Here is a 14,485-nt window from a genome sequence, read left to right as displayed (position 1 = left end):
CCCCCCCCCAGCTCCCTCAGCTGCTCCTCGTGTTTTTCAGACCCCAAAATATCTATTTTCCAGACATAACCATGTTCTGGTAGTGTGCTGTGACAGATACACTGTTTTAATTTTAAAAAAATAGATTGAATTTAAGGTTTAATTTGAATTTTTCTTTAATTTTACAGGCTTCTCAAAGCCCCTGGAAGTGTCCAAGGACAGGCTGGGTGGGGCTTGGAGCAACCTGGGATGGTGAAGGGTGTCCCTGGGATGTGATGATCCTTAAAATCCCTTCCAACCCCAACCATCCTGGGATTCTGTGAACAAAAAACCCCACGAACTCCTTGAAGATACAAAGTGTGTTTTACCTTCTCTTTGCCTCTACAGTGTTTCTGCAGATTTCTACACTATTGAAACACTGAAAAACCCCCCAAACCTGGCCTTGGACACTTCCAGGGATCCAGGGGCAGCCACAGTTTCTCTAGGAATTCTATCCCAGCCCCTCCCCACCCTCACACCCAGGAATTCCTTCCCAATATCCCACCTAATCCTACTCTCTGCTAGTTTGAAGCCATTCCCCCTTGTCCTGTCCCTCCAGCCCTTGGAAATAGTCTCTCTCCATCTTTCCTGGAGCTCCTTCAGGCCCTGCAAGGCCACAATCAGTTCCCCCCAAAGCTTCTCTTCTCCAGGCTGAACAATCCCAGCTCTCCCAGCCTTTCCTCCCAGCAGAGCTGCTCCAGCCCTGGAAATCCTGGGCATTAAGGACTGAAGGAGAAATGACAGCACAGAGCAGCAGCTGATTTCCACCTCCACGATCCACCAGTGGAGGTGCTTTGGGAAGAAGGGAATGCTGAAAAAAAGGGCAGGGCCCAGATTAGCCAAGGGCACAAAACCTGGAGCTGGGAGCAGGCGGGAAAACAGGAGAACCAACCCCCAAGGGCAGTTTGTGCCCTCAGCCTGACCTTGACCTGCTGCAGCCCTGGGGGTTTGTTACACAAACACTGGAGTTCTACCCTTCCAGGGCAAGGGATGTCACGGGTCACAGGAGGGGCAGGAATGCACAGTCCCACTGCATGGACTGGAGTGGGATTGGGGCTGTTCATCCTGAGGGAAAGGAGGGGCCAGGGAGACCTGAGAGCCCCTTCCAGGGCCTAAAGGGGCTCCAGGAGAGCTGGAGAGGGACTGGGGACAAGGGATGGAGGGACAGGACACAGGGAATGGCTTCAAACTGACAGAGGGCAGGGATAGATGGGATATTGGGAAGGAATTCCTGGCTGAGAGGGTGGGGAGGCCCTGGCAGAGGTTGCCCCTGGATCCCTGGAAGTGTCCAAGGCCCGGCTGGATGGGGCTTGGAGCAACATGGAATAGTGGAAGGTGTCCCTGGCCATGACAGGGGGTGGAACAGGATGACCCTTAATTCCCCTTCCAACCAAACTATCCTGGGATTCTTTGATGGTCAAAGTCAAACCACACTTCGTTCCTTAGAAAAAAATATTTCAGGATTTTTGCTCCCTCCTTCCCCTTCATGTTTTTTTTTTGTCTGAGCCTCTTAAAAAAAAGAAAGAACCCCTTTTTAGCAGAATTCTGGGAGTCACATTTACTGTTTCCTCCTTAACCTGAAACCTTCCTGAGGGTTTAGGACAAAAAAGTGTGTTCCTGAACTTGCCTGATCAAACTGTGATCCTTTAACTGTGTCTGGGGTTCTCTGAACTCCTGGAACAGTGTCCATCTTTAAGGTCCCTTCCAACCCAACCCATCCTGGGATTCTGGGATTAACTCAAAACCACATCCAGAGCCCCAGGACAGCTGGAATGGTTCAAATCCCTGCCTGTGCTGGTTTTCCCGTTCTCTGCCTCCCCCTCCCAAAAATAAACTCCCACACTGACCCAGGAAGGAGCCTCTGAGGTCCTGTCTGGCATTTCAGCAGAACATAAGGACAATTCCAGTCAGAATAATGCTGGGGATTTATCTCCTGATAACAACCAGCCCTATCCAGGAGGCAGGAACAGCAGCAGCACCACCAGGGCTACTGGGAACAGGCTGAACATCCCACAGACTGATAACTGGGAATGCTGGGATAAAGGAAAAGTGATGAAAAGGATCACAACAGAGTCAGGCAGAAAAAAAGAAAACTGGGAAACAGGTGGGGAGGGAGAGAGAGTCCCATTCCTTGAGGATTGAGCCACTGGGATGATGGGCTGTCTGGAAGCGCTGCTTCCTCTGAGCCTTCCAGAATTCAGGCATCTAATTTAGCTTAAATTTGCTGGATCCCACCCCTGGGGATGAGTTTTCGCCTGGAGAGAACTGCTGGGAAAAAAAACCCAACAAACAAACAAAGACCGGAGTGGATTTTTCCTGGTGTGGAACTGTAGGGAAAAGGGGATGTTGGGAAAAGGGGATGTTGCCTTTTGCTGCATTGAGGCTGGCACTTCCATGGGGGCAGGGCAGCATTCCAGCCATGGCACAAGACAGGGAATGTGGTCCTGAAGAGCTCCCTGCAAAAACCTGGTGCTCCCCTGCCATTTTTGCTGCCCCTGCATCCCTGGAAGTGTCCAAGGCCAAGGTTTGGAGCAATCTGGGAATACTGGAAGGTGTCACTGCCCATGGGATTGTAAAATCATGGAATGGTTTGGGTTGGGAGGGACCTTAAAGCCCATCCAGTGCCACCCTCTGCCATGGGCAGGGACACCTTCCATCAGCCCAGGTTGCTCCAAGTTTATCCAACCTGGCCTTGGACACTTCCAGGGATCCAGGGGCAGCCACAGCTTCTCTGGGAATTCTATCCCAGGGCTTCCCCACCCTCCCAGGGAAGAGGGAAAACCAAGCTTTGTTTTTCCCCTCATGGAAACAGGGAAACAGAAGTTTAGAGCAGCATCCAGGCCCTATAAACAAAGCACCAAAAAATACAGAACTAAAACACTGCTCCTGACCTAAAAACCAAATATATTAATAGAAAACACATTAGCTGGGATGTGGGATTGCCAGTGGAATTTTTGAAGCCTTTTTTTGGCCAAGACGAAGGCTTTTGGCCAGAGCTGGGCCCGGAAAGAGAAACAAGGAAACAAGGAAAGCAGGAGGTGAAGGTGAGAAAAGGAATTAACTTTTCACCTGTGAGGCTCCACCTGAGCACAGGTCACCTCTAAGCCGGTTGTTGTGGGATCAGGGATTAGGGGAATTAGGCTAAAGGTCGAGTTTACCTACAAAGAGGGCGTTAATTGAGACAATTTAGGGCTCTTCTCACGCTGAATATGAGCTCAGGCTGAGCAGAAACAGGGAAACTCTTGTTCCCTCACGTTTGAACATCCTGGGAATTTGATGCCTCCCTGCCTGGCCACGTATTAACCTTTCCTAACAGGCAATAATTTCATTATTAAGGCCTTTCCCATCCTGCCAGGCTTGTGAAATTCAAGTTTTCTTGTTTCAAACGCTGCTCAAATCCTCTCACTGGGATTATTTTGTTCCGTCGGGTTTCCTAATTCCCATGTTGGATAAAAGTCTTGCTTGAAAATTATTCTTTGGATGCTCCTGGTCCTCAGGAGCGTTCAGGGATCGACAGTGGGTGGGATATTTTTGGGTGCTGAGCAGCGCCCACAGCTCCAAGGGGTCACATCCAGCTGGGAATTCCAATCCTCCACAGATAAAAAAGAGGAAAATAAACCTGAAGCTGCAAATTCAGGGAATGATGGAATGGTTGGGGCTGGAAGGGTCCTCAAAGATCATCACAGTAAATCATTAAAAGCTGTTGATGCACAGGAAGAAATTCTCCTTCATTCAGGAGCAACTTTGTGGCAATAAATTATTTCCCTTTGCCCAGTTAATTTATAAATAACGAGGAACAAAAGGCCCAAACTCAGCCCTGTTAATTCCATGAAATATCCACTTAAAATTGGATTTTGGTATCACAGCCTGCCCAGCATTTCTACTGAGCTGTAGAACTGTACCTGCCCTTCCAGTTCTGACACAGATCATAAATAAATGAACTATTAACTGATAATTCTGTGAAGTGAACAAAGCACAGCAGAGTGCAGGTGAAAATTCAAATGTGAGATGTCCTGCAACACGTTTATAGAGGCTGTAGATTTACTAATATTCACCTTATTTACGTTAAAGAGGTTAAAGATTTAATTTGTGTGTGAAGGTGCTCTTAAAAGAAGAGAAAAATAAACAAATTTGGGGGTTTTGCAACATTTCTCTTGCTGTGGGCCAGGCCCCTCGTGGTTGGTGGGTATTTCCAGCCACAGGTGCTCTTATAAAAAAAAAAAATAATCCCTAAAATCCACTGAAATTACAAAGGGAAAGATGCAAAAATGCAAAAATAAAGAGGGAAATGTGAAATAAAGAGGGAAAATACAAAAAAAAAGAGGGAAAATGTAAAAATAGAGAGGGAAAATGTAAAAATAAAGAGGGAAATGTGAAAATAAAGAGGGAAATGTAAAAATAAAGAGGGAAATGTAAAAAAAGAAGAGGGAAATGTAAAAATAAAGACAGAAATGTAAAAATAAAGAAGGAAATGTAAAAATAAACAGGGTAATATGAAAATAAAGAGGGAAATGTAAAACTAAAGAGGGAAATGTAAAATAAAGAGGGAAAATGTAAAACTGAAAAGGAAATGTTAAAAAAAATAGGGGAATGTTAAAATAAAGAGGGAAATGTGAAAATAAAGAGGGAAAATGTAAAAATAAAGAGGGAAATCTGAAAATAAAGAGGGAAATGTGAAACCAAAGAGGGGCATTAACTTGTGGATTGAAAGACTGAAAAACTTCAGCTGCAGCTGAGCAGGGTTTAAATTCATCTTGCCCAGTTTAGGAACATTTTCCTGCCCAGGTAATTCCATGTTTTATGAGTTAGGCTTGGTTTGTGTCTCACTCCAAACAGCATTCGAGGCATCACCATCTGTTCCCTTTTTTGGGGAATGAATTATCCCCTTTTTTCAGGGAGAAATCCTTTCTCCAGAGGGTGGGGATGCCCTGGCAGGGGTTGCCTGGAGAAGCTGCCCCTGGATCATCCCTGGAATTGCCCAAAGGCTTGGAGCCGCCTGTGCGGATCCCTCCCCCTGCTCCTCCTCCAGAGCCTCTCAAATCTGAATTTCCAGGATTATTTTCCCCACCAAAACCTGCCGAGGGTTGAAGGGAACCAAGAGCCCTCGAATTGGGAAGAGGAGAAATCCGAGCTGGGAGTCGCCACCCGGTTCCAGACCAGCGGGAACCGATTCCAAACCGAATTCCATGGAGTTCCTGCCCTCTCCCCGGATCCATGGGAACATTCCCAGGTCACGAGCACGACCCAAATGCTGTTAAACCATTTATCCTGTCACAAGAATTATGGGTTAAACGCCCCCCCTGCTCTTCCTAATCCCCCTCTAAGAACGGGGCTGAGCCTTCAGCGGGGAGAGCGGAATTCCGACGGCCCTTCGGAATTCTTGCAGGGAATTACTTCAACAAAGGGCTGTTGTGTTCCCAAACATTTTATAGGCCTGGGAAAAAGAGATTATCTGGTGTTTTCGGTGCTACATCCTGGTTTACACCTCGTTTCTGCTCCCCCTGCAACACACGGATGGGCTGCTGCAATTTATGTATCAAAACTGTGTATAAAACCTCTCTATGTTTATATAAAAATTATATATTTATATTAAAATTATATATTTATTATATATAAATATTCATATAAAATATTTAGATAAAATATTTATATAAACATATGTATTTATATGAAATCTATATTTAAATATAGTTATATTTATATAAAAATTATATATTTATATATAGATTCCTATATTTATTACATATATAAATATTTATATAAAATATTGGTGTAAAATATTTATATAAACATATATATTTATATAAAACTATATTTAAATATAGTTATATTTATATTAAAACTATATATTTATATATAGATTCCTATATTTATTACATATATAAATCTTTATATAAAATGTTGGTATAACATATTTATATAAACTATATTTAAATATAGTTATATTTATATAAAAACTATATATTTATATATAGTTTCCTATATTTATTATATAAATATTGATATAAAATATTTATATAAATATTTATATAAACATATATATTTATATGAAACTTTTATTTAAATATAGTTACATTTATATAAAAACTATATATTTATATATAGTTCTATATATTCACTACATATGTATAAATATTTATATAAAATATTGATATAAAATATTTATATAACCATATATATTTATATAAAACCATATTTAAATACAGTTATATTTATATTAAAACTATATATTTATATATAGTTTTATGTATTTATTACATATATATAGATATAAAAATATTGATACCAAATATTTATATAACCATATATATTTATATAAAACCTATATTTAAATATAGTTATATTTATATAAAATGATATATTAATATCTAGATTTATATATTTATTATATATAAATATTTATTAAAAATATTGATATGAAATATTTATATAAACATATATGTTTATGTAAAGCTATATTTAAATATAGTTATATTTATATTAAAACGATATATTTATATTGTATATTTTATATTTATATAAACGATATTTATATATCGTTTTATGTATTAATTACATATATATAAATATTGATTTAAAAATATTGGTATGAAATATTTATATAAACATATTATTTATATAAAACCTGTGTTTAAATATAGTTATATGTATATAAAAACTATATATTTATATATAGTTTTATGTATTAGATATCTAAATATTGATATAAAAATATTGATATGAAATATTTATATAAATGTATATATTTATATGAAGCCTATATTTAAATATAGATATATTTATATAAAAACTATATATTTATATGTCGGTTTATGTATTTGTTATATATAAAAATATTTATATAAAATATTGATATAAAATATTTTTATAAAATATTTCTATAAGCCTATATATTTATATGAAGCCTATATTTAAATATAGTTAAATTTGTATAAAAACTATATATTTATATATAGTTTTCTGTATTTATTACCTATATATAAATATTGATATAAAATATTGGTATGAAATATTTATATAAACATATATATTTATGTAAAACTATATTTAAATATGGTTATATTTATTTAAAATCTATATATTTATATATAGTTTTCTATATTTATTATATATAAATATTTATACAAAATATTTATACAAAATATATTTGTATAAAAACTATGTTTAAATATCATTATATTTATATAAAAACTATATATTTATATATAGTTTCCTATATTTATTATATATGAATATTTATATAAAATATTTATATAAAAATATATTTGTATAAAAACTGTTTAAATATCGTTATATTTATATAAAAACTATATAGTTATATCTATATAAAACAATATAGTTATATTTATATAAAACCCCTTATATATATGTATTTAGTTACATAGATATAAAAGCTCTGTGTATAAAATACCTGGGATTTGTGTTGCAAACAGATAAGAAATACTCAAATAATAAAGAAGTTATTTCAGGGAGTGAAGAAAATAAGTTGCCAGTGACATTCCCAAACTAAATCAGGAGGGAAAAGTGAAAGTTAAAAGAGTGTGGGGGGTTTTTTTCACCTCCAATAATTTGAGATGTTTTGATCCACACAGAAAATAATTCAAATAAAAACGAAATATCAGCTCCAGTGGGAAAGTGTCCTGAAAGAGCAGTGAAAAAATTGGATTTAAGGCCCTTCCCTTCCTGGGGAGAATTCCAGTTCAAGGCTCTTCCTCATCCTGCTCTCCCCCACTTGGGAAACGAGGAGGAACAGAGTATTCCTAATTAAAGGGGAGTTTTTTAATGAATCCCTGCAAACCCAGCGGCTCTGACACTGAGATTCCTCAACACAGCGACTGTTCCCGAGCTCCTGGATCCTGGGAATGCCCATCCCGGGAAAAGAGGAGTTTTCCTGAGGAGTCAGTGGTATTTTTGTTTCCTCAGGCAGCAAAAGCTCCATAATTTTTTTAGGATATATTTTGATCCTGCTTTGAGTTTCCTCTGCCACGTTACGAAAAGAAACTTGATTATTTTTATTTTTTTTTTTTACAAAAATGTTCCCCAAAGAGCCCCCAGGTTAAATGTCACCCATTTGCCAGCACACAAATGAGGGCTTTTCTGAAACCCGAGTGAATATTTAACTTTTTAACTGCCCCATTTGAATAACTGAGAGCGGGGCGACTCCAATCCTACTCTGACTGACTTTGTTCTGCGACAGTTTTTATTTCTGGTTTGTTTGGAACCTCCACAAACTCACCAAAATTTCAGCACGTGGAAAGAAATAAAAAAAAAAAAGGAAATTTCCCCGCTTGGAATTTTTGTCTGCTGGGAGAACCCAATAATTTTAGGAAGGAATTAACCCCCCAAGGTGGGTGTCACTGAGGGCAGCTGGGAAAGGGTCACTCAGTTCTTGTCGAGTTTTTATCAGTAAATAATTTCTCAGGGAATAATTCCTCGGGAAATAATCAGAAGGGGAATGGAAACACACACACGAGTCCTGAGCACGGGGTGACATTTCAGTCCTGAGCAAGAAAATAATCCTGTCACCTTCACAGGGCATTGATTGACTTGGGCACAGGCAGAGGGACAGAAAATTCCCTACTTTTTGTAGGAATCGTGCTTTTTATGGGATATCCTGAGTGGGAAGGGATGCCCAGGGATCATCCAGCCCGGCAGCTTTGTAGGATTTAAATTCCCTGCTCACAAAGAGGCACAAATATGGGTTTTTTTATGGATCTGGAAGAAAGGCCAAAGAGAATCCCTGGGAGGAACCTGTCAAGGGGAGGAGCCCAAAAAAAGGGGGAATTGTTTGTGGAATGGGAACAATCACGAGGTTGTTTAATCCTCTTCCTGTGAAGGGAGCAGCAAAGTGCTGGAGTGAACGGATTGGGAACGGGAGAAGACATGGAATCATGGAATTATTCATTGGTTTGGCTCGGAAGGGACCTTAAAAATCATCTCATTCCATCCCCTGCTCATTCCATTTTTATTTCAGGAAGGCCATTTGCAAAGTTGCCCCTGAATTTATTAATGATTTTAGTTATATTTGGTTGTGTTTTCCAACTAATTGGTGCAATCCCTTTCCTTCCCTCCCCCAGAAAATCCTTAACCACGCTCTAATTTTATATTGGTGGGTCCTGGAGATGGGTTTGTTATTCACCCACCTGAAAACATCAGTTAAACCTCAAATTCAACAGGCAGCAGGAAAATTCCCTGGCACAGCTGCAGGATAATCACCTCCTCCCAGAATCCCAGGATCCCCAAGGTTGGAAGAGCCCTCCAGGATCCTCCAGTCCCACCATTCCCCAGCAACCACCAGGATCACCCCTGATCCATCCAATCCATCCCCAAGAGCCACATCCAGACACCTGGGGGACATTTCCAGGGAAGTTGCTGAAGAAAACAGGATCTATCCCACAGGATTTAGGGAATGCAGTTTCATTCCCAACACCCAGGGACTGAAGGCAGGAGCAGCCAAGGAAAACTCCCATCCCTGCCCCTGCTCGGGCCCATCCCAGGGAAGAGCAGCCTTTGGAAGGAGCCCAAGCTCCAGGAGCAGAGGGGGTGGCCGGAATTTGAGCCCAGGCTGATCTCCCGAGAGCCTCTGCTGGTTCCAGGCAGCAGGAATTCCAAGCTGTGCCCTGGGCCTGGCTCAGGAAAGGGTTCCCTGTGCAAGGAAGGGCTTACCCAGCATGGGACTTTAAGCTTGGCCTTAAAGCCAAACCCACAGTGAGGGGCTTTACTGGGGCACTGAGGGAGAGGAAAGAACAGCAGGAAAAGCTCCAGGAACCTTGGAGGGCGTTGCTTTCATTTCAAAAGGGCCTAAAACAAACCTTCAAACCTCAGGGATCTGCCCTGAGAATGAACAGGTGCCCCAGGCCTGGATAACCCGGGGTGCTTGGGGAGTTTTAGGACTTCCAAAACATGGACAAAAAGATGATTCCATGAAGTATCTGCCCAGAGAGGTTGAGGACTCACCATCCCTGGAAGTGTCCAAGGCCAGGTTGGAGCAAGCAGGGATAGTGGGAGGTGTCCCTGCCCATAGCAGGGGGTGGCGCTGGATGAGCTTTGAGGTCCCTCCCAACCCAAACCAGTCTGGGATTCTGAGTATGAGGAGATCGTACAGAAAAAAATAAATTAGATGCAACTTCATATTTCTGATCCCTTCTTTCTCTCTGCTGGTTTGTGTCTTTCTGGAACAGAACTTGGACTGTCAGTTCTCTGAATCCCAGAATCACCAAGGTTGGAAGAGACCTTCAGGATCATCCAGTCCCACCCCAGCACCACCACAGTCACCCCTAATCCATGGCCCCAAGGGCCACATCCAGACACCTCTGGAACACTCCCAGACACGGGGACTCCACCACCTCCCTGGGACACTTATTCCAAGGCCTGACCACTCCTGCAGGGAGAAATGGCTTCTAATCTCCAACCTGAACCTGCCCTGGTGCAGTTTGAGGCCATTTCCTCTCCTCCTTTCCCTCGGGACATGGCAGCAGAGCCCGACCCCCCCTCCCTGCCTCCTCCTGTCAGGGAGTTGGGGAGAGCAATGAGGTCCCCCCTGAGCCTCCTCTTCTCCAGATAAACCCCCCAGCTCCCTCAGCCATTTTTAGAACCATAAAATCCCAGAATGGTTTGGGTTGGAAGGGACCTTGAAGTCCATCCAGTTCCCATCCAGCTCCACCCCCCAAAAAAAAACTCTCTCCCGGTGCCCCCAGCACACACAGGAACCTGAGGAGTTATGGAAGGAATCTGTAATGCCAGCCCCTCTTAAGCTGCATTAGGGAACCTGGAATTGCCATATTCCAACTGGAACAAAAAAAAAAAATAAAATAAGGGAGCTGTGAGAGGACAAATCCCCCCCTGGGAAAGGAGCCAACTTCCTGCTTTGTCCCAAGCCTCGGGAACAGAACCACAAACACAGGTCGGGGTTTTTTGGCCAGCTCTGTGTTGCCAAAGGACACAAATCACTGCTCACACACAGGAGGGAACCAGCAGGGCCCAGTGGGGCTGCACTGGTCTTACTGGGCAGCCCAGTCCTGCCCAGCTTTGCTCGGGGACTGGGTTGGGCAGCTCCAGCCTCCCGTGCTGCTCCTGCATTAATTCCTCCCTGTTCTGGGATAACTTTCACAGAACCACGGGATTAAGGTGGGAAAAGACCTCTGGGACCATCAAATCCAAGCTCTGGCCACCCAGAAATCTTTAATTTCCCTTCCTGAGGTGGCTGAAACACCGAGCTCCTGACGGGAATATGTGCTTAAAAAGGGCAATAAACCTGGATTTTGGTGCAGGACCTGGGTTATTCTCTCTACAAGCCACTGTTTTACACCCTGAGGAGCAAAAAATCCATATTTTAAGCCCAAACACCTCTCAGTGATGGAACTGTCAATGATTATATTGAGCACCAGGTGTGGCACAAATCCCTCAGTCCAGGCAAGGAGGTTTTCCAGGGATCTGAGCTCCTGCTTCCCACAGACTCCTTACCTACAGAGGTTCAGCTGATATTTTAAATCTAACTTACATATAAAGCCCAAAAAAGGAGATTTTTTGATATGAAACACCCATTACCACTGAAGTTGGACACAGTGACCGTGGGTTTTGGGGGCAGGGAGGCAGCACTTGCTGTTCCCATGGTTTTTTTCTCCTAGCAAAGCTTTTAATTCCTCATTTATCAGCACTTTTTATAATTCTACCCAGCTCCATGTCAAGCCAGCCCAGGATATCTCAGGGATGCTGCAAGGAAATTCTGCTTCAGATAAGTGAAATATTAGGAATGAAATAACTCCCTGAACGAAAAGAAATGATTTAGTGACCAAAAATGTCCCAAAACTGAATAAATCCCATTGCTTTTCACTGGATAAAATCCATTACCTTGTGCTCATGGTCAGCTTGTGCTGTAATCCATCTAACCCTGAAACCAAGGAAGGAATGTTCTGGAAGATGAGCAGTCTCAGGGAAGGCCTTGTGCTCCAACTGGGTTGTTTGGCACAGATAAATCTCAAGAAATCTTGGGAATTATGAAATCTGCTGTTGTGATTCTGGCAGTTGAGTCCTCTATGTATAAATAATTAGATAATCATTTTAATTTAGAAATAAACTTCTAAGTTATAGATAAATCTGACATTGCTTAAAATTACCAGAGTAATTTTAGTCATGGTTTGACTCTGTTTAAGGGTCAAATTAGGGCATTTCCAGAAGTTTCCTGGTAAATAAAGGGGAGAAAAAAAAGCCTTTGGAGGCGTCACAAGGTGAATTCCCAAAGAACCAACTGCAAAGGACATCTGGGTGACCTTTGAGAACATTTGCCTTTGAGAACACCAGGAATATCAAGTTTGGTTATCTAAAGAAAATATATGATATTGTTTCCTGGGAAATGGAAACGGAGGGAGCAGCTCATGGAAGATTTAAAGGAATTCTGACATTGCTTTGGTCTTCCAACCAAGGAGCCTCAGGAATTCTCTTCCTGATGCTTAAAACTTGATTATTTTATTTACTTTATGACTGAAAAGACCCTCAAGTATTTTAATTTTGGCCTTGTACCGTGTTCCCAGGCAGGGAAACTGCCAGGATCATTCCAGCATTATCCCTGTATCATTTTCCTGGGCGTTTTTCTCCTATTATGGGCCTTATTTTTACATTTCTCTCTAACAAAGAGAACCAGGTACAAGTAAGGAATTCGGGCCAGGCCAGGCCATAACTGCAATTTTAATTTAAATTTAATTTCATTTTAAGTTTAACCAGCCCAGTCACTCCCCAGTTTCTGGTGGTGTCAGAGGAGGGTGAAGTTTTAAACAGAGGTTTGAAGGATCAGGGAGATCGTGGATAACATATTTATATTATCAGCCCTGGCTGCACGTGGAATTAAACACACAATAATCCCCAGATTCCAGAGTCCACCCTGTCCCACGCTGGAATCCACTCTCCCTTTTTTTTCCCCCTCAAAAGACATGAAAAGCTGTTTAAGCCCAGCCTTGGGGATCTGCTCTTAAAACCCACTTCAAGCCACCACAGAGAACTTCCAGGCTCCCTCTTTTTACACCCCTTTTCCTGCTGCCAAGAGCAGGATAGAGGGAAAGCAAGAGCTAATTCAATCTCCACTCCCAAAATCAAGCTCCAAAATATTCCATCTTTGCAATATTTCCCCACTGAAATTATGGGATTATTTTCCAGGCAGCCTGAAGTCAAAAATGCTCTTCCTTCTGTCTTATTAATTCAGAAATATTTTCACAAATCCTGATATTTGGGGGCACAGGGTCACAACAGATGCTTTTATTCTTAGTTTAGGCTGCTCTCTAATTTTGGCCACGTTTTTCTGCCATGACCTGTGTGCTGGCACTGAGTTTAATTTCAATTTTAAGGCGAATTCTGGCTGGCACAAGCAGCCTCAGCCAGCTCAGGATGTGCAGGATGTGCATGAGAGAAGGTCTCAAATGTCTTCTGCTTCTCTGCTTTTATTTCCTTAACTCTAGGGTCACTCTAAAAAAAAATAATCCCACTCTGCTCCACGCTTTTAGTCCAGAAGGGCCAAAGAAGAGGGGAGAAACCCCCTCAGGGTGGTTCCTACACACAGAAAATTCCCAGCTGTGGATGGCTGTTGTTTCCAGTGATTTTTATGGGATTGCAGGCACAGGTTAGAAAGAAGTTCTAAAGCTCTGATCTATAAAATACCAGAAATTAGTTGTATTTTTGTCCCCTTTTTGTCCATGAACCCGAAAACTTTCCCTGCCCAAACACACCCGACCCGGGTGTTGTTTCCTGACTCTGAATTCAACCCGGCCAAAATTCGGGGCAATTATCTAAATATCACCCGTAATTCACGACAGGAAACCCCCGGATCCCGTTGGGAATTCCATTTCCCAACCTCTCCCCTCTCAGCCCCTGGGATGTGAACCCTTCTCCCTGTTTTGGGAGGTGTAAAAATCCTCTGGCAATTCCTTTGTGCCGGCGATTCCCGAAGGAATGAGGAGCCAGGGGCGAGTTTATATCGGGCATTAATAACCAAATCACCTTAGCCAGGCTGGATTTTGCCTGCCAGATTTAAATGCCCCTCATCCCAGGAGCTTCCAGGGGCTCCTGGAAGAGGGGATTCCCCCCCGGAGATTCCCTCGTACCTTGACGAAGAGGGAGATGTCGTGCTCCTGCTTCTCCTCCTCCTCCTCGGGGGTTGCCGGCGAGCCCGTCTCGTTCTCCTCGTCCTCCGCCCGACCCCTCACTCCGTTCAGGCTCCGACCCCACTCGCTCTGGGGGTCTGGGGCCCCTCTTTCCGCTGCCTCGGGGGTCGCGTCCCCCTCTCCTGCCCCCGCCGGGGCCGCGGGGCTTCGCTCGGGCTCCGCTCCGTCCGCGCCGTCGGGGCCGCCCGGAGACCGGAGAGCGCCCTGCGGCTCCAGCGCCGGCTCCGCTTCCCCCCGGCTCCCGGGAGCCTCCTCCATCCCCGCCGGGGCCGCTCCCTCCTCGGGGATTGTCCCCGGCAGGGTTTCCTCCTGCCCCG

General features: G+C 42.7%; 1 protein-coding gene across 8 annotated transcripts in view; it reads right to left on the bottom strand.

The window, feature by feature from the left end:
* CLIC6 (chloride intracellular channel 6) overlaps window positions 1-14,485 on the bottom strand; it is a 26,696-nt gene that overhangs the window by 10,805 nt on the left and 1,406 nt on the right. For all 8 annotated transcript variants that reach the window (XM_027641245.1, XM_027641211.1, XM_027641200.1 and 5 more), the window contains one exon: window positions 14,109-14,474. In XM_027641245.1, coding sequence (XP_027497046.1) covers window positions 14,109-14,474 — 366 coding nt within the window. The remainder of the gene's footprint in view (window positions 1-14,108; window positions 14,475-14,485) is intronic.

The sequence above is a fragment of the Corapipo altera genome, unplaced genomic scaffold, assembly GCF_003945725.1.
Source record: "Corapipo altera isolate COAL_440 unplaced genomic scaffold, ASM394572v1 0, whole genome shotgun sequence".
In the NCBI taxonomy this organism is placed as follows: Eukaryota; Metazoa; Chordata; class Aves; order Passeriformes; family Pipridae; genus Corapipo; species Corapipo altera.
Note: the sequence above shows the minus strand (reverse complement) of the source record. Positions and strands in the feature narration are given on the sequence as shown.